General features: G+C 41.8%; 1 protein-coding gene across 3 annotated transcripts in view; it reads left to right on the top strand.

Annotated features, from left to right (window-relative positions):
- The first annotated feature begins 12,264 nt into the window (after positions 1 to 12,264).
- LOC106586687 (amyloid-beta A4 protein) overlaps positions 12,265 to 24,393 on the top strand; it is a 45,040-nt gene continuing 32,911 nt past the window's right edge. For all 3 annotated transcript variants that reach the window (XR_006761962.1, XM_014174226.2, XM_014174227.2), the window contains exon 1: positions 12,265 to 12,555. Coding sequence is in view for 2 of the 3 variants with exons in the window: in XM_014174226.2 (XP_014029701.2) it covers positions 12,496 to 12,555 (60 nt within the window). In the remaining variant the exon portion in view is untranslated. The remainder of the gene's footprint in view (positions 12,556 to 24,393) is intronic.

Genomic DNA, 24,393 nt, shown 5'->3' on the forward strand with positions numbered 1-24,393 from the left:
GAGGTCTTACCCAGCTCATCAGGCTCTCACGCCTCAGCCGGTTCGTCAGGTTTCTGCGCCTCAGCGGAGGCGACCGGTCCGCTCCTGATCCCCTGGCTCCTCTCCCTGTGGTTGGCGTCCTGCGGCTGGAGCCGCGCGCCAGGGAGGATGTACTTTCACGTATGCTCTCTCTCCGTCGCTCTCGGTCGTTATGCTCCCGTGCCTCAGCCGGATCAATAAGTTCCCGCACCTTAGCAGAGGTGACCGGTCCGCTCCTGATCCCCAGGATCATCGTTTTGATTGGCATCCTGCAGCCGAAGCCGCGGGTCGTGGCGGCTCCCTCTCTGGCCTCTATGTCACCAGGCTGCTCGTTATGGCGCACACCTGTCACCATCGTGATGCACATAATGACACTCACCTGAACTCCATCACCTCCTTGATTACCTGCCCTATATGTCACTCCCTTTGGTTCTTTCCCCAGGCGTCATTGTTTCAGTTTCCTATCTGTGCGTTGTTCGTGTTTCTTGTTTTGTATTACGTTTCATTTATTAAAACACTCACTCCCTGAACTTGCTTCCTGACTCTCAGCGCACATCGTTACAAGTAGCCTTGGCTACTCAACTACAATACATAGCAGCAAAGGATGGACAAATATTATTTATCGCTTTTGTTTTAATATATGAAAATGCTATATGCATCATCCTACGTACATACGCCGAACAACAATATAAAACGCAACAATTTTAAATATTTTACTGAGTTACAGTTCAGGAAATCAGTCAACTGAAACAAATAAATTAGGCCACAATCTGAGTATCACATGACTAGGAATTCAGATATGCATATGTTGGTCACAGTTACCTTAAAAACAAATGTCATTATCTGGTGGGCCCACCATTTGCCCCATGCAGCGTGACACATCTCCTTCTCATAGTTGATCAGGCTGTTGATTGTGGAATGTTGTCCGACTCCTCTTCAAATGGCTGTGCGAAGATTCTGGATATTGGCGGGAACGTCGATCAAGAGCATCCCAAACATGCTCAATGGGTGACATATCTGGTGAGTATGCAGGCCATGGAAGAACTGGGACATTTTCAGCTTCCAGGAATTGTGTACAGATCCTTGCGATGGGGCCGTGCATTATCATGCTGAAACATGAGGTGAGGGTAGCGAATGGCATGACAATGGGCCTCAGGATCTCGTCACAGTATCTCTGAGCATTCAAATTGCCATCGATAAAATGCAATTGTATTGTTGTCCGTAGCGTATGACTGGCCATACCAAAACCACACTGCCACCATGGGGCACTCTGTTCACACTGAGGTAAAAACAGATTCAGGTTGGATATTCGACAGATAGTCGCCTGTAGTTTTCCTTACGTCCACCAACAGCAGTTAGGGACCATCAACATAGTGACAAATTAAAAGGGTGTGCAATATAGAAGGGTAGTCAGTGGACATTCTGAACCTTGTTTGAGTCCAGTAGGTCACATGACCAAGGAGCTATTGAAATTAGAAACATTGAAAAACATAGAAAATGAATGTAAAATTGTGTGAGACAAATGGACAAACTAAAGGGTGTGCAATGTGTAGGCCCCTTGCGTATACATTCTGAACCTTGTTTGAAGTCAGTAGGTCACATGATAAAGGAGCTATTGAAATTTGAAAGTTTGAAAAAATCATGTAAAAACATGTGAGATGAAAATGGACAAACTAAAGGGTGTGCAATGTGTAGGCCCACTGAGTGCAAGGAGCTAGGGGCTATTGAAATTCAAATGTAAAAAAGGTTGTTTACGCTCCCTAACTTATTCAACTAGAAATACACAATGCTGCTCACATTTCCACGTTTATTAGTTTTACAAAACGAATTAATGTCCATATCGTGAAATTAAGACCTGTGCAATGTTGTGCACAATTGTTCCAACATCATGACACTTATTTGGAGTCTGTGGCTCAAGTAGTTTGAAAGCTATTGAGGTTTGAAAGCGCAAATATCCGTTGAATATCCAACCTGAAACTGTCTTTACCTCGGTTCTGTTCACAACATTGACATCAGGAAACCGCTCACCCACACGGTGCCATACACGCTGTCTGCTATCTACCAGGTACAGTTGAATCTGGCATTCATCCGTGAAGAGCACACTTCTCTAGCGTGTCAGTGGCCAGCGAAAGTGAGCTTTTGACACCTGAAGTCGGGTCAAGACCCTGGTGAGGACGACGAGCACGCAGATGAGCTTCCCTAAAATGGCTTCTGACATTTTGTACAGAAATGATTCAGTTGGATCAGCTGTGCAGTTGGCTGGTCTCAGACGGGTGTGGAGGTCCTGGGCTGGCGTAGTAACATGTGGTTTGCGGTTGTGAGGCTGTTGGAGGTACTGCCAAATTCTCTAAAACTACGTTTTATGATAGAGAAATGAACATTACATTTTCTGGCAACAGCTCTGGTGTACATTCCTACAGTCAGCATGCCAATTACACGTTCCCTCAAAACATGAGACCTCTGTGGCATTGTGTTGTATGTCAAAACGTCACATTTAATAATGGCCTTTTGTTGTCCCAGCACAAGGTGCATCTGTCAAATCAAAGAAAATGTTATTGGTCACATAACATGGTTAGCAGATGTTAATGCGAGTATAGCGAAATGCTTATGCTTGTAGTTCCAACAGTGCAGTAATATCTAACAAGTAATCTAACAAATTCACAACGACTACCTCATACACACAATGTAAGTGGATGGAATAAGAATATGTACATATAAATATATGGATGCGCGATGGCCATGCGGCATAGGCAAGATGCAATAGATGGTATAAAATACAGTATATACATATGAGATGAGTAATGTGGGATATGTAAACATTATTGAAGTGGCATTATTTAAAGTGACTAGTGATACCATTATTAAATCAATTTTTAAAGTGGCCAGTGATTTGAGTCTGTGTAATGATCATGGTGTTTAATCAGCTTCTTGATATGCCACACCTGTCAGGTGGATTTAATATCTTGGCAAAGAAGAAATGCTCACTAACAGGGATGTAAACAAATTTGTGTACAGCATTTGAGAGAAATAAGCTTTTTGTCCATATTAAACATTTCTGGGATCTTTTATTTCAGCTCATGAAAAAAGGGACCAACACTACATGTTGCGTTTATATATGCTTGTTCAGTGTAAGTGAACGTTATAAAGGCACATATTACTTCAAATAAAACAATGTCCAGTTTGGGTTGGAGTTGGACAGTTTATTGTCAAAACAAATAGGTATGTCTGGCCCGCGATTTCATTGTTTTTCTGATAGAATTTGACACCCTGCGCTAGCCTATCAATTTATGTAACTAGCTATTTATTTAGCAAGCTAAAGACATACAGTATAACCATTAGCTAGCTAGCTAGCTGCTGGGAGGATGTAATGTCAATGGAGGACTGGGTGAGTGACCAACATTTTCCCCTCATATCGTTTTTGTTGGCTATAGCTAGAGATGCTGCAGGTGTTAATCTCCTCATTTTCAATCAAATGTATCTGGCAGTATAACTGTGGAATCTGATGGAATAGCCTATATCAACTTCATCGGCCACCCAGACATCCTTGTCTTTTTCTCATGAGCCTAATAAATTGGTACAGTAATACTTGCACTGGCAGAAATTAGCATTAAAGCACATGCCACCAGAGGGCAGTACATCTACATCAAAGATGTCAACATTGCCTCAACCCAGAACCAAATCTCAGGATTATAGAACCATTGCTTGGGACAGTGAAAAAACAAAACACTATATTTTCCTTGAAATCCGAACAACACATTTAAATTAAATGACAAATAAAGTTGTATTATACCTAATTAAGTTGATATTGACCATTATATTCCTCCTGTCAAGTGGATCACATATTATTGTTAACTTTCCGACTGAAGAGCGCTACAGAGTACATCATGTTAGAAGAAGGCCCCAAAAATTGTCAAAGACCCCTGCCACCCTAGTCATAGTATGTTCTCTCTGCTACTGCAAGGCAAGCGGTACCGGAGCGCCAAGTCTAGGTCCAAAATGCTCCATAACAGCTTCTACCCCCAAGCTATAAGACTGCTGAACAATTAATCAAATGGCTACCCAGACTATTTGCCTTGAACCTCCCCTTTATTTTATGCTGCTGCTACTTGCTGTTTATAATCTATGCATAGTCACTTTACCACTACCTACATGTACATATTACCTCAATTACCTCGACTAACCTGTACCCCCACACATTGACTCGGTACCGGTACATCCTGTATATTGCCTCGTTATTTTAATTTTATTGTTGCTTTTTTTTTTAAACTTTAGTTTATTTAGTCAATATTTTCTTAACTCTTATTCTTCTTAACTACATTGTTGGTTAAGGACTTGTACAAAAGTACTGTGCCTTGCAAAAGTATTCATCCCCTTGGCGTTTTTCCTATTTTGTTGCATTACAGCCTGTAATTTAAATGGAATTTTATTTGGATTTCTTGTAATGTACATACACAAAATAGTCCAAATTTGTGAAGTGAAATGAAAAAAATTACTTGTTTCAAAAAAATGTCCTATGAAGCCCCTAAATAAGATCTGGTGCAACCAATTGCCTTCAGAAGTCACGTAATTAGTTAAATAAATTCCACCTGTGTGCAATCTAAATGTCACATGATCTCAGTATATATACACACCTGTCCCGAAAGGCCCCAGAGTTTACAACACAACTAAGCAAGGGGCACCATGAAGACCAAGGAGCTCTCCAAACAGGTCAGGGACAAAGTTGTGGAGAAGTACAGATCAGGGTTGGGTTATAAAAAAATATCAGAAACATTGAACATCCCATGGAGCACCATTAAATCCATTATTAAAAAAATGGAAAGAATATGGCACAACAAACCTGCCAAGAGAGGCCCGCCCACCAAAACACACAGACCAGGCAAGGAGGGGATTAATCAGACAGGCAACAAAGAGACCAAAGATAACCCTGAAGGAGCTGCAAAGCTCCACAGCGGTGATTGGAGTATCTGTCCATAGGACCACTTGAAGCCGTACACTCCACAGAGCTGGGCTTTACGGAAGAGTGGCCAGAAAAAAAGCCATTGCTTAAAGAAAAAAATAAGCCAACACGTTTGGTGTTCACCAAAAGGCATGTGAGAGACTCCCCAAACATATGGAAGGCGGTACTCTGGTCAGATGAGACTAAAATGTAGCTTTTTGGCCATCAAGGAAAATGCTATGTCTGGCGCAAACCTAACACCTCTCATCACCCCGAGAACACCATCCGCACAGTGACAGCATCATGCTATGGGGATGTTTTTCATCGGCAGGGACTGGGAAACTGGTCAGAATTGAAGGAATGATGGATGGCGCTAAATACAGGGAAATTCTTGAGGGAAACCTGTTTCAGTCTTCCAGAGATTTGAGACTGGGACAGAGATTCACCTTCCAGCAGGACATTGACCCTAAGCACACTGATAAAGCAACACTCGAGTGGTTTAAGGGGAAACATTTAAATGTCTTGGAATGGCCTAGTCAAAGCCCAGACCTCAATCCAATTGAGAATCTGTGGTATGACTTAAAGATTGCTGTAAACCAGCGGAACCCATCCAACTTGAAGGAGCTAGAGCAGTTTTGCTTTGAAGAATCGGCAAAAATCCCAGTGGCTAGATATGCCAAGCTTATAGAGACATACCCCAAGAGACTTGCAGCTGTAATTGCTGCAAAAGGTGGCTCTACAAAGTATTGACTTTGGGGGGGTGAATAGTTATGCAAGCTCAAGTTCTGTTTTTTGTGTTATTTTTTGTTTGTTTCACTCCCAAAAATATTTTGCATCTTCAAAGTGGTAGGCATGTTGTATAAATCAAATGATACAAAAACCCCAAAATAAAGGCAACAAAATAGGAAAAATGCCAAGGGGAGTGAATACTTTCGCAAGCATTTCACGGTAAGGTCTACATCTGTTGTATTTGGCGCATGTGACAAATAAAATTTGATTTGATTTATTTGGCAGAAGGAACCTCTCCTCTGTCCATCTGGCCACTGTGAGGCTAAAAAGTAAGGTAAACAAACAGTTTCAGATCAGTTATTTTCAGATTGACACGTTTCTCTGGAATATTGAAGTACATTACGTCAAAAACGTGATTTTCCTGTGTTTTATCTTTTCAGACTGAGGTTGGAATAATACTGTGTAATTGTGAAAAGGATGATAATGCCGTTTTCGTGCAAGAACTGATTGAATAGACTGTCAAATTTCAGCCTGTTTTGGTGGGATGGAGTTTTGGCCTGCCTGGCGACATCACCTGGCGGTATAATTAATAGACCAATAACAAAAATAGTTTCAAACCTCTCTGCGAATAACAGCTAGTTTTCACGTTATATATCTCTCCCATTATGCTCATCCAATTAGGCCCCTTACTCAGACCACTTATAGACAGTCCTAGCAAAGTTCTTGCTTGCGAAATTGCTCTTTGCTAAGAAGCTACACTACGTGACTAAAAGTATTTGGTCACCTGCTCGTTGAACATCTCATTCCAAAATCATGGGCATTAATATGGATTTGGTCCTTCCCAGATGGCAGAAAAGGGGGGCTTTCCACTAGATGTTGGAACATTGCTGCGGGGACTTGCTTCCATTCAGCCACGAGCATTAGTGAGGTCGGGCGCTGATGTTGGGCGATTACGCCTGGCTCGCAGTCGGTGTTCCAATTCATCCCAAAGGTGTTTGATGGGGTTGAGATCAGGGCACTGTGCAGGCCAGTCAAGTTATTCCATACCGATTTTGACAAACCATTTCTGTATGACCTCGCTTTGTGCACAGGGGCATTGTCATGCTGAAACAGGAAAGGGCCTTCCCCAAACTGTTGCCACAAAGTTTGGAAGCACAGAATTGTAGAATGTCATTGTATGCTGTAGCGTTAAGATTTCCCTTCACTGGAAATAAGGGACCTAGCCCGAACCATGAGAAATAGCCCCAGACCATTATTCCTCCTCCACCAAACTTTGCAATTGGCATTAAGCATTGGGGCAGGTAGCGTTATCCTGCATCCGCCAAACCCAGATTTGTCTTTCGGACTGCCAGATGATGAAGCGTGATTAATCACTCCAGAGAATTCAAATCCCTGAGCTCTTCAGTAAGGCCATTCTCCTGCCAATGTTTGTCTATGGAAACGGCATGGTTGTGCGCTCAATTTTATACACCTGTCAGCAACGGGTATGGCAGAAATAGCCAAATCCACTAATTTGAAGTGATGTCCACATACTTTTGTGTATATAGTGTATCTCTGTTAATTTCTGACAATTTTAATTGAAAAATAATAACAGTAAGGTACTTAATATTAAATGTTACCCAGAAATAGGCCGTCATTGTAAATAATAATTTGTTCTTAACTGACTTGCCTAGTTAAATTAAACAATTAAAAAATATATATAATGATTTCCAAGATGGCATAGCAGTCAGACGTCCTTTGTCATCGTCTTGTCATGTCCAGTGTATATATATATTTACATGTTTTCTTCGCATATCTTTTTATATATTTATTTTCTAAAAACTCAACTTCAAAACACTCTCCTGCAACCCGCCTCTCCAATTTAAAAAAAGTATTATTTACCTCAAATCTGAAATCCACAACAGAAGCTAGCCAGAAGTTAGCCAGTTCACTAGCTAACGTTGGAATTCAGCTAGAATTCAGCTAACCACGGTTGGCGGTCATCAGCTATCCCTTAGCTCGAAAAGCTATCGGCAGTTTTGTACAACGCGACTCAGACCACAGCATACCGGACCTATTTTCTCTCCATATCCCCGGATTTACTACTGCAAGCTCTGGACATTTACACCTGGATCTTGCAGCTAGCTAGCTGCTATCCGAGTGACTATTGGCTAACGTCGGTCCCGGAGCTAACATCAATTATTCCAGAGCTAGCCAGCTGAAGAGTTCCATCAGCCACTCCTGGGTTACAATCACCTATCCAGATCTGTTTTACTGCCGATGCGGAGCCCCATCGGGCCTTCATGACAGGACTATCGACGTTATCTGCCCGAGGGAGTTATACAACTGGCCCCTCCGTCGCGATGTAACCTGAACGCCCATCTGCGGCCAGCTAATCGTTAGCTGTCTTATCGGCTGCTATCTGAATAGGTCTATCGGCCAATTGTCTTGGGCCACTATAACTATTTTTGCCAATTGGATTGGTCCCCTCTACCACACGGAACCCCACTAATCTAACGACGGAAACGCACGAGGTGGCTAAAAACAGACCATCTTCTGCCAACTTGCTACCCATGGCCCAGCTAGCTGTCTGAATCGCCGTGACCGCAACCGACCTCACTACTCACTGGACCCTTTTGATCACTTGGCTAAGCATGCCTCTCCTTAATGTCAATATGCCTTGTCCATTGCTGTTCTGGTTAGTGTTTATTGGCTTATTTCACTGTAGAGCCTCTAGCCCTGCTCATTATACCTTATCCAACCTCTCAGTTCCACCACCCACACATGCGATGACATCACCTGGTTTCAATTGTGTTTCTAGAGACAATATCGCTCTCATCATCACTCAATGCCTAGGTTTACCTCCACTGTATTCACATCCTACCATACCTTTGTCTGTACATTATACCTTGAAGCTATTTTATCGCCCCCAGAAACCTGCTTCTTTTACTCTCTGTTCCGGACGTCCAAGACGACCAATTCTCATAGCTTTTAGCCGTACCCTTATCCTACTCCTCCTCTGTTCCTCTTGCGATGTAGAGGTGAATCCAGGCCCTGCGCTGCCTAGCTCCACTCCTATTCCCCGGGCGCTCTCTTTTGATAACTGCTGTAACCGTAATAGCCTTGGTTTCATGCATGTTAACATTAGAAGCCTCCTCCCTAAGTTTGTTTTATTCACTGCTTTAGCACACTCTGCCAGCCAGGATGTCCTAGCTGTGTCTGAATCCTGGCTTAAGAAGACCACCAAAAACTATGAAATCTCCATCCTTAACTACAACATTTTCAGATAAGATAGAACGGCCAAAGGGGGCGGTGTTGTAATCTACTGCAGAGATAGCCTGCAGAGTTCTGTCCTACTATCCAGGTCTGTACCCAAACAATTTGAACTTCTACTTTTAAAAATCCACCTCACTAAAAACAAGTCTCTCACCGTTGCCGCCTGCTATAGACCACCCTCTGCCCCAGCTGTGCTCAGGACAGCATATGTGAACTGATTGCCCCCCCCCATCTATCTTCGGAGCTCGTGCTGCTAGGTGACCTAAACTGGGACATGCTTAACACCCCAGCCATCCTACAATCTAAGCATGATGCCCTCAATCTCACACAAATGATCAATGAACCTACCAGGTACCACCCCAAAGCCGTAAACACGGGCACCCTCATATATCATCCTAACCAACTTGCCCTCTAAATACACCTCTGCTGTTTTCAACCAAGATCTCAGCGATCACTGCCTCATTGTCTGCATCCGTAATGGGTCAGTGGTCAAACGACCTCCACTCATCACTGTCAAACGCTCCCTGAAACACTTCAGCGAGCAGGCCTTTCTAATCGACCTGGCCCAGGTATCCTGGAAGGATATTGACCTCATCCCTTCAGTAGAGGATGCCTGGTTATTTTTTTTAAATTCCTTCCTCACCATCTTAAATAAGCATGCCCCATTCAAGAAATTTAGAACCAGGAACAGATATAGCCCTTGGTTCTCTCCAGACCTGACTGCCCTTAACCAACAAAAAAACATCCTGTGGCGTTCTGCATTAGCATCGAACAGCCCCCGTGATATGCAACATTTCAGGGAAGTTAGAAACCAATATACACAGGCAGTTAGAAAAGCCAAGGCTAGCTTTTTCAAGCAGAAATTTGCTTCCTGCAACACAAACTCAAAAAAGTTCTGGGACACTGTAAAGTCCTTCGAGTATAAGAGCACCTCCTCCCAGCTGCCCACTGTACTGAGGATAGGAAACTGTCACCACCGACAAATCCACTATAATTGAGAATTTCAATAAGCATTTTTCTACGGCTGGCCATGCTTTCCACCTGGCTACCCCTACTCCAGTCAACAGCACTGCACCCCCCACAGCAACTCGCCCAAGCTTTCCCCAGTTCTCCTTCTCCCAAATCCAGTCAGCTGATGTTCTGAAAGAGCTGCAAAATCTGGACCCTTACAAATCAGCCGGGCTACACAATCTGGACCCTTTCTTTCTAAAATTATCTGTAGAAATTGTTGCAACCCCTATTGTTCAACCTCTCTTTCGTGTCGTCTGAGATTCCCAAAGATTGGAAAGCAGCTGCGGTCATCCCCCTCTTCAAAGGGGGGGACACTCTTGACCCAAACTGCTACAGACCTATATCTATCCTACCCTGCCTTTCTAAAGTCTTCGAAAGCCAAGTCAACAAACAGATTACCGACCATTTCGAATCCCACCGCACCTTCTCCGCTATGCAATCTGGTTTCAGAGCTGGTCATGGGTGCACCTCAGCCATGCTCAAGGTCCTAAACGATATCTTAACCACCATCGATAAGAAACAATACTGTGCTGCCGTATTCATTGACCTGGCCAAGGCTTTCGACTCTGTCAATCACCACATCCTCATCGGCAGACTCAATTGCCTTGGTTTCTCAAATGATTGCCTCGCCTGGTTCACCAACTACTTCTCTGATAGAGTTCAGTGTGTCAAATCGGAGGGCCTGTTGTCCGGGCCCTGGCAGTCTCTATGGGGGTGCCACAGGGTTCAATTCTTGGGCCGACTCTTTTCTCTGTATACATCAATGATGTCGCTCTTGCTGCTGGTGAGTGTCTGATCCACCTCTACGCAGACGACACCATTCTGTATACTTCTGGCCCTTCTTTGGACACTGTGTTAACTACCCTCCGGACAAGCTTCAATGCCATACAACTCTCCTTCCGTGGCCTCCAACTGCTCTTAAATACAAGTAAAACTAAATGCATGCTCTTCAACCGATCGCTGCCTGCACCTGCCCGCCCGTCTAGCATCACTACTCTGGACGGTTCTGACTTAGAATATGTGAACAACTACAAATACCTAGGTGTCTGGTTAGACTGTAAACTCTCCTTCCAGACTCACATCAAACATCTCCAATCCAAAGTTAAATCTAGAATTGGCTTCCTATTTCGCAACAAAGCATCTTTCACTCATGCTGCTGCCAAACATACCCTCGTAAAACTGACCATTCTACCGATCCTCGACTTCGGCGATGTCATTTACAAAATAGCCTCCAATACCCTACTCAATAAATTGGATGCAGTCTATCACAGTGCCATCCGTTTTGTCACCAAAGCCCCATATACTACCCACCACTGCGACCTGTACGCTCTCATTGGCTGGCCCTCGCTTCATACTCGTCGCCAAACACCACTGGCTCCAGGTCATCTAAAAGACCCTGCTAGGTAAAGTTCCCCCTTATCTCAGCTCGCTGGTCACCATAGCAGCACCCACCTGTAGCATGCGCTCCAGCAGGTATATCCCTCTGGTCACCCCCAAAGCCAATTCCTCCTTCGGCCACCTCTCCTTCCAGTTCTCTGCTGCCAATGACTGGAACGAACTACAAAAATCTCTAAAACTGGAAACACATATCTCCCTCACTAGCTTTAAGCACCAGCTGTCAGAGCAGCTCACAGATTACTGCACCTGTACATAGCCCATCTATAATTTAGCCCAAACAACTACCGCTTCCCCTACTGTATTTATTTATTTTGCTCCTTTGCACCCCATTATTTCTATTTCTACTTTGCACTTTCTTCCACTGCAAATCTACCATTCCTGTGTTTTACTTGCTATATTGTATTTACTTCGCCACCATGGCCTTTTTTGCCTTTACCTCCCTTATCTCACCTCATTTGCTCACTTTGTATTTAGACTTATTTTTCTACTATATTATTGACTGTATGTTTGTTTTACTCCATGTGTAACTCTTTGTTGTATGTGTCAAACTGCTTCCTTTATCTTGGCCAGGTCGCAATTGTAAAATGAGAACTTGTCCTCAACTTGCCTACCTGGTTAAATAAAGGTGAAATAAATACAAATTTGATATTGCGTTAAAAACTGCTGCATGTTGGGATTGCCTAATTCTTTTAGGATTGTGAAATTAGGTTTTAGTGGTATGTATGTCTTTGTGTGTGTCATCAGAACTGGCCTATAGGGACATTTCATAAACAAAGAATGAATGAGAGCAGATTAAACATGAGGAAACCTTCATGTTTGTAGGGGACAGAGGGGGGAAAAGAGATATTTCTCTATAGTGTATGACTACGTGTGTTAAACATCTGCTCACCTATATCCCACAATCGGAGCTGGCTGCAGTCCTTCCTCCCTCAAGTTTCTTCCCATAGGCTAGCCTATTCTCTCCGGTCGCAATCACACACTATTGGCCCGGTCAGGTGACAGGCTTTGGGGAAGCTGGCCAGCCTCGTTCTCGCTTTCCATCATCAAACACGCCATCGCCAACCGGGAGTGCACGGGAACGGGATAGAGCATCGGATTTATCGGAATATTTTCCAGATATTGGACGAAACTGATTTAGGGTCAACGGCATGGGCGAGCGAACGGCATTTCTGCTGTTATGGGTTGCGACCTTGACGCTGGCATCTGAGGTAAGAAAAGGGGAGAACAGGTCAGCGTTCTTCGTGTATCGGGAAAAGCACGAACCTCCATAAGCTAGTTCCCGTCCCTGTAGCAGCGGAGGATAAGGGTGAACTGAAGGCAGGACGAGTGAAAATAACGGAATTCAGACCCACGGTGAATCAAGATTGCATTTGGAGGCAGAAATAAATGTTACTAAATTACACATTTCTACAATGTTTTTAAAACACTATACGTTAAACACCATATGTTTTAATGCGATTACTAGGCTACAATTCTCATCTTGTTCCAACCACTCCTTTCTGCTAATTGCAGCCTGCGTAGTAGTGTCGAGAATAGCTTGTTTTTATCTCTCTCATAGCCTTAACTAACTATGGAGTGGAGATCCAAATGCGTAAAGCAAAAACCTATAATATTTATTTTTAGGCCTATAATTGCCCTACCGTATTATCTGTCAACGACACTGGATGGACAGATTGGCACTAGATTACAGGGACCTGGAATGACAAAATAAAGTATTGGTCCGTTTCTCTACTGACAGACTACTCATTTAGCCTATATGGGAAAATGGTAGGGCCTAGCTATATTGTGGGATTGCGTTGTTTCGATGGTGGTACGCGTATGCTGGCGTGTATTAATTAGTTGGATTCCGTTGCAAAACGTTTCGTCTGTTAAAAAACGTTTTGCAACGGAAACCATTTACCATTTACTCTAGGAACCAAACGGAAGCAAATAGAGCAAAAAATAACTGGGAGGGACATACCAGATTTTGACCAATAGAAAGTATAGCTTCCGTTGCAAAACGTTTTCCGTTTAGAGTAAACAATTTCATTTGCAAAATGTTTTGCAAAGGAATCTGACTAATGAATAGTCATGTAATTTTCAAGGGTGTGTGATCCTTTTCAGGAATATTGAACAGATTAGTCTAGACACGCGTTTAGACCTGATAAACCTGATAAACGACATAATTAGGCCTAAGGACCATAAAGCAGTCTATTATCATTTTAAGGTGGTTGACCGGTTCAACTGCAAGCGACGCTGCAACCCATGGGTTATCAATACCCCCCCCAAAAAATCGGTGCCTAAAATTAACCTACCATTAAAGTCGCAATGAACCATGAAAATGATCAACATCAAATGAAGGACCTACAGGTTACATCCTTTGGGCATTTTACACTTTAGCCTTAACTAGCCTAGGGACTCCCAGTGAGCACGTCCGACACCTGCTGTCCATGGACATTGAAAAGTTGTAAAATGTGTTCCGTTCACCCTGGCCTTGATTTCAGTGTCCACAGACGTCCGGCCTCGATTTGTCCCGAACATAGACATTTATGATTTGGTTCTGACAATAATAGATGTCTTTGTTTCACAAGTTTGGACAGCACAGTACAGTAGAGCATAGCAGAGTAATAGTTCAGTACAGTAGAGTAAATGCGTATTTTCAACGTCCAGAAACAACGTTGTTTCACCTTTTCGTTCAAAGCCAAAAATCAACCCGTTTATAATCTTTGTATGTTGGATTCGATTTCAACGTCTTTTCAACATCATTTTTGCTCACTGGGTTACTACAAATGCTGTGACCCATTTTCAAATCTCTATGTTAGATTCACATAGCAGAGTTTAATTTAGTTTATAAATCAGTTTGTGTTAGCCTACTCCCTTTGAGAGTAAGGATACATTGTTGCTTTTCTGATACAAGGAAATATGGAACTGCTGTGCATATGGATACTTATTGAAAGCACATTAACATGATACAATGTTGCATTTGCCACATAACAGGCCAGCGGATGCTGGTGGGTTATGTGGAGCGGAGAATGGAAAAGAGTGAAGCTTGACACAAGCAAGATGGCGTCAGTGCTGCAGTGCTGAGATACACGGTGGCTAGACGGCACTGAGAAGGTTGCTGTTTTTAACAGCTCATTATTCGATTTAAGAGTCATGACACAGCATCAAATTGTCTATGTACGTGAGTAAAGCCTCAAAATGGGCCTGGGTCAATAGTAGTAGCTTATGTTGCATCTAGGCTGTTTTACGCCGTACCTTGACTGTAAGCATAAAACCAACAGGATAATTGCACTGTAAACTAGTAAACAAAGTGAGCATACCAGAACAGTCGGTCAACCCCTACATGCTAAAAGACATGGGCAAGTCTCTGTTTGACAGCTGCTCTGTTAGAAACAAAAAACAATACGTTTAAAGTTTTCTTATCATTTTTAGATCATTTTGAAGGTGTTTAGGGAAAGAATGGTCTACTTTGGTTGCAGTGTGTATGTGTGTGTTCGTACATATGTCTGTTTGTTTTGTGTATCTGTAACTGATGGAGAAAGAAAAGCACAACTGTAGGCACATTTACTTGGCCACACCAAGTAGCCTAATCATTAGCAACATCATCAAAACCCAATCTGGCCTCCCGAGTGGCACAGCGGTCTAAGGCACTGCATCACTACAGCCTGCGGTTCGATCCCAGGCTGTGTCACAACCAGCCGTGACCGGAAGTCCAATATGGCAGCGCACAATTGGCCCAGCGTCGTCCCGGTTTGGCTGTCATTCTAAATAAGAATTTGTTCTGACTTGCCTAATTACAAAAAGGTAACACAAACAGACACACACACTGACCACAAAGTTATTTTGTTGGCATTTACGTACGTCCCCATTACCAGGGACTGTAGTTGTCTCGTACACCTACAGTGCTGGTCATAAAAAGAGCTAGCTAGTTCATGGATGCAAACAATGTTCTTCCCCAAAAACATAGCAAAACGACAATCTGTTTCAGTAGCTATAGTTAGCTAGATGTCATCATCTAAAATAACCCGAATTCATAAGACAGTTCTTATTTGATTAATGGTGGTCGGACCCATCTGTGAAGCTAGCCACAATAAGCATTAGAGGATTAGCCACAGTAGTGGACTTTGCGGTTAGCATTCAAAATAAAAGTATGTCATTGACAGTGAAGCAAATTAATACAAATAGTAGAATTTGACAATCTTTTGAAATCACACTGGATGTATTATACTTTAGAATTGCATTGGGGGCATGCTTATTTCACTGTACAGCCTTACCTGCAAATCATCATCTGCACATCTATCACTCCAGTGTTAATGCTAAATTGTAATTATTTCACCACTATGGCCTATTTATTGCCTTACCTCCCTAATCTTACTACATTTGCACACACTGTACATAGATTTTTCTATTGTGTTATTGACTGTATGTTTGTTTATTCCATGTGTAACTCTGTGTTGTTTTTGTCGCACTGCTTTGCTTTATCTTGGCCAGGTCGCAGTTGTAAATGAGAACTTTTTCTCAACTGGCCAACCTGGTTAAATAAAGGTGAAATATTATTATTATTATTATTATTATTATATATATATTTTAAAATCTGACCACTTTCTTATTGGCTGAGTCACTGGTGCTTCCTGCTATAGGTTTTGCTTGTAAGCAGGAATCAGGAGGATAGAATTATGGTCAGATTGGCCAAATAGAGGGTGAGGGAGAGCTTTGTACATGTCTCTGTGTGTGGAATAAAGCTGGTCTAGAGTTTATTAATTTTTAATTATTATTTATTTTTAAATAATTTTTTTTAAATAAATTGTTATTTTTTTCCCAATCTGGTTGCACATTTAACATGCTGGTAGAAATGAGGTAAAAATGGATTTCAGTTTCCTTGCATTAAAGTCCCCGGCCACTAGGAGCGCCGCCTTTGTGGCGGTCTTAGTGACAGCAGTGGTTTGTGGTGGTATATAGGCAGCTACGAAAAATACAGATAAAAACTCTCTTGGTAAATAGTGTAGTCTACAGCTTATCATGAGATACTCTACCTCAGGCGAGCAAAACCTTGAGACTTCCTTAGATTTCATGCACAAGCTGTTGTTTACAAATATACATAGACCGCCACCCCTTGTCTTACCAGAGGCCGCTGTTCTATCCTGCCGAAAAAGCTTAAAACCCGCCAGCTGTATGTTAGTCGTCGTTCAGCCACGACTCAGTGAAACATAAGATATTCCAGTTTTGAATGTCCCGTTGGTAGGATATATGTAATCGTAGTTCGTCTATTTTATTATCGATTGATTGTACGTTGGCTAATAGGACCAATGGTAGATTACCCTCTCGGCAATGGCTACTTACAAGGTACCCGGATCTTTGTCCTCGATATCTCCATCTCTTTCTCATGTGAATTACGGGGATGAGGGCCTTGTCGGGCGTCTGAAGTAAATCCTTCCCGTCCGACTCATTGAAGAACAAGTATTCCTCCAGTACGGGGTGAGTAATCGCTGTCCTGATATCTAGAAGCTCTTTTCGTTCATAAGACACGGTGGCAGAAACATTATGTACAAAAGAAGTTACAAAGAACGCAAAAAAACATGCACAATTGATTACGGGATTGTAAAACGGCAGCCATCTCCTTCGGCACCGTTCTCATACCCATAATGACTAAGCAACATTTTTGCACATTTTATTCTATATAAATAAATAGATGCCTTATTTACATAAGAATTCAGACCCTTTACTATGAGAGCTCAGGTTTGAGCTCAGGTGCATCTTGTTTCCATTGATAATCCTTGATGGTTCTACAACTTGATTGGAGTCTACCTGTGGTAAATTCAATTGATTGGACATGATTTGGAAAGGCACACACCTGTGTATTTAAGGTCTACAGTTGACATTGCATGTCAGAGTAAAAACCAAGCCATGAGGTCGAAGGAATTGGTCAGGGAGGTGACCAAGAACCTGATGGTCACTTTGACAGAGCACCAGAGTTACTCTGTGGAGATTGGAGAACATTCCAGAAGGACAACCATCTCTGCACCACTCCACCAATCAGGCCTTTATAGTAGGGTGGCCAGACGAATCCACTCCTCTGTAAAAGGCACATGACAGCCCGCTTGGAATTTGCCAAAAGGCACCAAAAGGACTTTCAGACCATGAGAAAGAAGATTCTCTGGTCTGATGAAAACAAGATTGAACTCTTTGGCCTGAATGCCAAGCGTCACGTCTGGAGGAAACCTGGCACCATTCCTATGGTGAAGCATGGTGGTAGCAGCATTATGCTGTGGGGATGTTTTTCAGCATCAGGGACTGGGAGACTAGTCAGGATCGGGGGAAATGTGAATGGAACCAAGTACAGTGATATCCTTGATGACAACCTGCTCCAGAGCGCTCAGAACCTCCAGATTGGGGTGACGGTTCACCTTCCAACAGGACAATGATCCTAAGCACACAGCCAAGACAATGCAGGAGTGGCTTCTGGACAAGTCTCTGAATTTCCTTGAGTGGCCCAGCCAGAGCCTGGAATTAAACCCGATCAAACATCTCTGGAGAGACCTGAAAATAGCTGTGCAGTAACGCTTCCCATCCAACCTGACAGAGCTTGGTAGGAGCTACAGAGAAGAATCTGAGAAACTCCCCAAATACTGGTGTGCCAAACTTGTAGCGTCATACCCAAGAAGACTCAAGGCTGTAATTGCTGCCAAAGGTGCTTCAACAAAGTACTGAGTAAAGTGTCTGAATACTTATATAAATGTGATAGTTCAATTTTATTTTGAATAAATTTGCAGAATTTTTTAAAACCTGTTTTTGCTTTGTCATTATTGGGTATGGTGTGTAGATTGATGGGGGGGGGGGGGACAATTTAATCCATTTTAGAATAAGGCTGTAACGTAACTGTGGAAAAAGTCAAGGGGTCTGAATACTTTCTGAATGCACTGTATGTTATGCAGGAAGAAGTTAGTTATAGAATCCTTTGTCTAGTTTAAAAACAGGTCGTCATCCAGTAGGCTTTGATTACATTTCTAATATCCTCGCCCACGTGGAAATGAATGTGGATGAAGTTTACACACACCTTAGCCAAATACATTTAAACTCAGTTTTTCACAATTCCTGACATTTAATCCGAGTAAAAATTCCTTGTCTTAGGTCAGTTAGGAGCACAACTTTATTTTAAGAATGTGAAATGTCAAAATAATAATAGAGAATGATTTATTTCAGCTTTTATTTCTTTCATCACATTCCCAGTGGGTCAGAAGTTTACATACACTCAATTCATATTTGGTAGCATTGCCTTTAATTGTTTATTATGGGTCAAACGTTTTGGGTAGCTTTCCACAAGCTTCCCACAATAAGTTGGGTGAATTTGGGCCCATTCGTCCTGACAGAGCTGGTGTAACTGAGTCAGGTTTGTAGGCCTCCTGGCTCGCAAACGCTTTTTCAGTTCTGCCCACACATTTTCTATAGGGTTGAGGTCAGGGCTTTGTGATGGCCACTCCAATATCTTGACTTTGTTGTCCGTAAGACATTTTGCCACACCTTTGGTATTATGCTTGGGGTCATTGTCCTTTTTTGGAAGATCCATTTGCAACCAAGCTTTAACTTCTTGACTGATGTTCTGAGATGTTGCTTCAATACATCCACATAATTTTCCTTCCACATGATGCCATCTATTTTGTGAAGTGCACCAGGCCCTCCTGCAGCAAAGCACCCCCACAACATGATGCTGCCACCCCGTGCTTCATGGTTGTGATGGTGTTCTCTGGCTTGCAAGCCTCCCCCTTTTTCCTCCAAACATAACAATGGTCATTATGGCCAAACAGTTCTATTTTTGTTTCATCAGACCAGAGGACATTTCTCCAAAAAGTATTATCTTTGTCCCCATGTGTAGTTGCAAACCGTAGTCTGGCTTTTTATGGCAGTTTTGGAGCAGTGGCTTCTTCCTTGCTGAGCGGCCTTTCAGGTTATGTAGGACTTGTTTTACTGTGGATAGAGATACTTTTGTACCTGTTTCCTCCAGCATCTTCACAAGGTCCTTTGCTGTTGTTCTGGGATTGATTTGCACTTTTTGCACCAAAGTACGTTCATCTCTAGGAGACAGAACGCGTCCCCTTCCTGAGCGGTATGACGGCTGCATGGTCCCATGGTGTTTATAGTTGCGTACTATTGTTTGTACAGATGAACGTGGTACCTTCAGGCGTTTGGAAATTGCTCCCAAGGATGAAGCAGACTTGTGGAGGTCTACAATTTTTTTCTCTGAGGTCTTGGCTGATTTCTTTTGATTTTCCCATGATGTCAAGCAAAGAGGCACTGAGTTTGAAGGTAGGCCTTGAAATACAAACACAGGTCCACCTCCAATTGACTCAAATTATGTCAATTAGCCTATCAGAAGCTTCTAAAGCCATGACATAATTTTCTGGAATTTTCCAAACTGTTTAAAGGCACAGTCAACTTAGTGTATGTAAACTTCTGACCCACTGGAATTGTGATACAGTGAATTATAAGTGAAATAATCTATCTGTAAACAATTGTTGGAAAAATTACTTGTGTCATGCACAAAGTAGATGCCCTAACCGACTTGCCAAAACTATAGTTTGTTAACATGAAACTTGTGGAGTGGTTGAATTATGAGTTTTAATGACTCCAACCAAAGTCTATGTAAACTTCCGACTTCAACTGTATATCTCACTAATTTCTGGATTTTTAAGCCTCCATGTATGCAATTTAGTATTTTCCCAAATTGCTTGAAGGTGATTTCATTTATGATCCATTGGGGTACTTAAAACTGTATTATACTCTCCCACCATAATAATAGTCATTTGTTGCTTGTGAGCTCGAGAGATTAGTATATATCATTTAGAAGAAGTGTGGATCATCATTATTTGGTCCATATAGCTCAATTAGCAACATTTGTTTATCGTCCAATAGCATGATTTAAAATGGTCCACCTTCCTTTCGGATCTGTTTGGACTGTTTGCACATTCTGATCAAAATTGTTATTAATTAACCTGGTGGGGATAGGGGGCAGTATTTACACAGCCGGATAAAAAAACGTACCCGATTTTAATCTGGTTACTACTCCTGCCCAGTAACTAGAATATGCATATAATTATTGGCTTTGGATAGAAAACACCCTAAAGTTTCTAAAACTGTTTGAATGGTGTCTGTGAGTATAACAGAACTCATATGGCAGGCCAAAACCTGAGAAGATTCCATGCAGGAAGGGGCCTGTCTGACAAATTGTGTTTCATCTTGGCTCTTTTTATTGAAAACTGAGGATCTTTGCAATAACGTGACACTCCCTACGGCTCCCATAGGCTCTCGGAGCCCGGGAAAAAGCTGAACGATATCGAGGCAGGCTCTGGCTGAAACACATAATCGCTTTTGGCAAGTGGCCGATAATAGTACTATGGGCTTAGGCGCGTGCCCGAGTCGACCGAATGCTTTATTTTCTTTCGTCTGTTTACCTAAACGCAGATTCCCGGTCGGAATATTATCGCTTTTTTATGAGAAAAATGGCATAAAAATTGATTTTAAACAGCGGTTGACATGCTTCGAAGTACGGTAATGGAATATTTAGATTTTTTTTGTCACGAATTGCGCCATGCTCGTCACCCTTATTTACCCTTTCGGATAGTGTCTTGAACGCACGAACAAAACGCCGCTGTTTGGATATAACTATGGATTATTTTGAACCAAACCAACATTTGTTATTGAAGTAGAAGTCCTGGGAGTGCATTCTGACGAAGACAGCAAAGGTAATAACATTTTTGTTATAGTAAATCTGACTTTGATGAGTGCTAAACTTGCTGGGTGTCTAAATAGCTAGCCCTGTGATGCCGGGCTATCTACTGAGAATATTGCAAAATGTGCTTTCACCGAAAAGCTATTTTAAAATCGGACATATCGAGTGCATAGAGGAGTTCTGTATCTATAATTCTTAAAATAATTGTTATCCTTTTTGTGAACGTTTATCGTGAGTAATTTAGTAAATTCACCGGCAGTGTTCGGTGGGAATGCTAGTCACATGCTAGTCACATGCTAATTTAAAAAGCTGGTTTTTGATATAAATATGAACTTGATTGAACAAAACATGCATGTATTGTATAACATAATGTCCTAGGGTTGTCATCTGATGAAGATCATCAAAGGTTAGTGCTACATTTAGCTGTGGTTTGGGTTTATGTGACATTATATGCTAGCTTGAAAAATGGGTGTCTGATTATTTCTGGCTGGGTACTCTGCTGACATAATCTAATGTTTTGCTTTCGTTGTAAAGCCTTTTTGAAATCGGACAGTGTGGTTAGATTAACGAGAGTCTTATCTTTAAAATGGTGTAAAATAGTCATATGTTTGAAAAATTGAAGTTTTTGCATTTTTGAGGAATTTGAATAACGCGCCACGGGATTACACTGGCTGTTGAGTAGCGTCCCACCTAGCCCATAGAGGTTAATATGATCACCCCTTTTGAGTTTCTTTGCCCATGACAGAAATATATTTCTCCCTCCCAGTCCTTTTTCCATATAACCTCATCTGTAATTGGAGAGTGAGTTTCCTGTAAACAATAGATATTATATTCCTTCTCTTTGAGCCAGGTAAAGACTGATCGTCATTTTTATTATCTGCTAAGCCATTACAATTATAACTAGGTATACTTATTTCACCACTTACCATAATGAGATACAAGTTTCAATTATACTTACCATAATATATGCCTGTAAAGATGCTCAGAATTGATCCATACTTACCAATACTACCTGTATCAATGTCTGATATTTACCCATGTAGCTGTACCATAATATATGTACTGCTAAACATACTGCAGCTGCAACTGACTCTAAGTAAACCTCCAATTGTCTTCCAATATCCCTCCCGTGAAAGCCTCTCCCATCCCGAAGGGGGTGTTGTCCCTGAAACTGTCATTCCACCCCCGTACCCATAACACGCCTTTAGCGTCCTAAAACACACCTTCAACCGCCGATTGGCATGGTCCAGGTAAGAAATCGGGACTGTCCCGTAAACTTGTTTCAATGCTGCCACCCCTCAAGCGCCCAGCCATAAACCCTATAAGCCTATGGCATGACCACGAGAGGAGAATCCTCTTTTGGAATTAGCCACATAACAAATAAAAAACAGAGTGAAAGAATATAAATAAATACATATGGTAGTACTGAGGACAATAAGACCTAATAAACAAATACCCAGACAACCGTAAAATGTAGAACATAATACTACTACTAATAATAAATAATTATATCCTCATTACTGTCATAAAAAAAAGTGATGCACAAATATCCATATGCAGCTGCTCATTATTGGCTCACATTGCAAGTTGGCAGTTGTCAAATACAACAAAGGAAAGCCAAATTCTGCTGAAAATTATAGGCTCACTAATTCACATCCCTACAATCACAATAGAGGAAAGACGCCTTCATTTCATTAGATCAGAATGTCAGTAAAACGAGATGAGTAAATTGAAAACATGGTGTCAATTTCATCCTTGTTGATATTCTAGCATTGCAAATATAATTCGAGGAACCTGCAATAACTGATGGGTATCTGATTTATACATCCCAACACCCTTGAAAATAATACGTAATCCTAATGTATAATTGCCCTTGACACTAAAGGACAAATAGGGAAAAATAATAATAAAACATAGTATGCAGAAATGGTAATTATAGTGATATGTTGTATATTGTAACTTTAGATCTTTATAAAATTAGATTCCAGGACATCCCCTTTTGCACCAGGGTCGCTGTTCCAACGCTGTTTTACAACACGTGGAAAAGGTGTGGAGGGAGAAAGCTAGAGCGTATACAAAACAAATAAGATCAAAATTGTCCGGCACCATGGGAAAATGATGGCACACGAGACACCTGTGTTAGTGGACTAATCCATTGCGGAGGGAGCGGGTATGGCATAGCAGTATCACCAGGAGTACATTTACCGTTAATCCCGATCATTTCTAATCTACGGTTGTTTGGTTACTGTAACTTTTAATGCATTCAATATATTATTATTACAGTCTTACTGTTTTCATTGTAGGAGTTGACATGTTTGCGGAGCGTACAACCTAGGTAACACTTGTGAGAAAAGTTTAGATTTATTTAATTCCATTTGCGAGTTGTCAATTTATTCATTGTCTTTTGTTTGGAGCGCTCCTGTCAATCTTCGGTAAGGACACGCACCTGATTACGCATAGAACTAGGCCTAGGCTACCTGGCCTGAGTGCAAATGTAGACCTATAAATGTGTCCATTTGTGCCCTATTTCTGAGGAGTATTTCTGTCTGTAACAAAGCCCTTTTTGTGGGGGGAAAAAATCATTCTGATTGGCTGGGCCTGGTTCCCTAGTGGGTAGACCTATGCCAACCCAGTCACGTGAAATCCATAGATTAATTAAGGCCTAATGAATTTAAATGTACTGATTTCCTTCTATGAACTGTAACTCAGTAAAATCTTTGAAACCGTTGCATGTTGAGTTTTATTTTTGTTCAGTATAGTTGATTTTATTCAAACATAGGGTGTCTATATATGGAAAAATACACATTTAAAAATGTTGACCAATCGATTGGTCGAAAGAACAGACAACTCTCGGTCGATCAAGATGATTTTCTTTTGTCGGGGACAGCCCTACTGTAAGGACATCTCGCCCTTTACGGATTGTTCACGGCCTAGTAGCCTGATGGAGACCCAAAACAACCGTTTTTACTAAATATTGTGGTAATGCTGTGTATTAGGAACTAGCTTAGCATGGCAGAATTACTCCCAGCCACATTGTAACCTTTGATTCCCTGAAGAGCTGGTTGTTTATGTACAGCTTATCCAATACTAAGCGCACATTCTGTTTCTCTGCTCTGTCTTTTGAAAATGGGATAAAGGACGCGTTGTCTCTATATTATTTCATGGGGGAGTTTTTCGTTGATAGAGAATGGTGTGCCCTTCAACTCCCGACCCCTTTCATCTTGTAATGTGAGAGTCTAGCAAGAATGTGTCAGGGTTTCTGGGGAACCCTTCGACCAAAACGATGCGCCCTTTGGAAATCAATCTTATCCACCTGTTTGTTGGCCATTTTTAAGATTGA

Source organism: Salmo salar, chromosome ssa25 (assembly GCF_905237065.1).
Source record: "Salmo salar chromosome ssa25, Ssal_v3.1, whole genome shotgun sequence".
Taxonomy (NCBI): domain Eukaryota; kingdom Metazoa; phylum Chordata; class Actinopteri; order Salmoniformes; family Salmonidae; genus Salmo; species Salmo salar.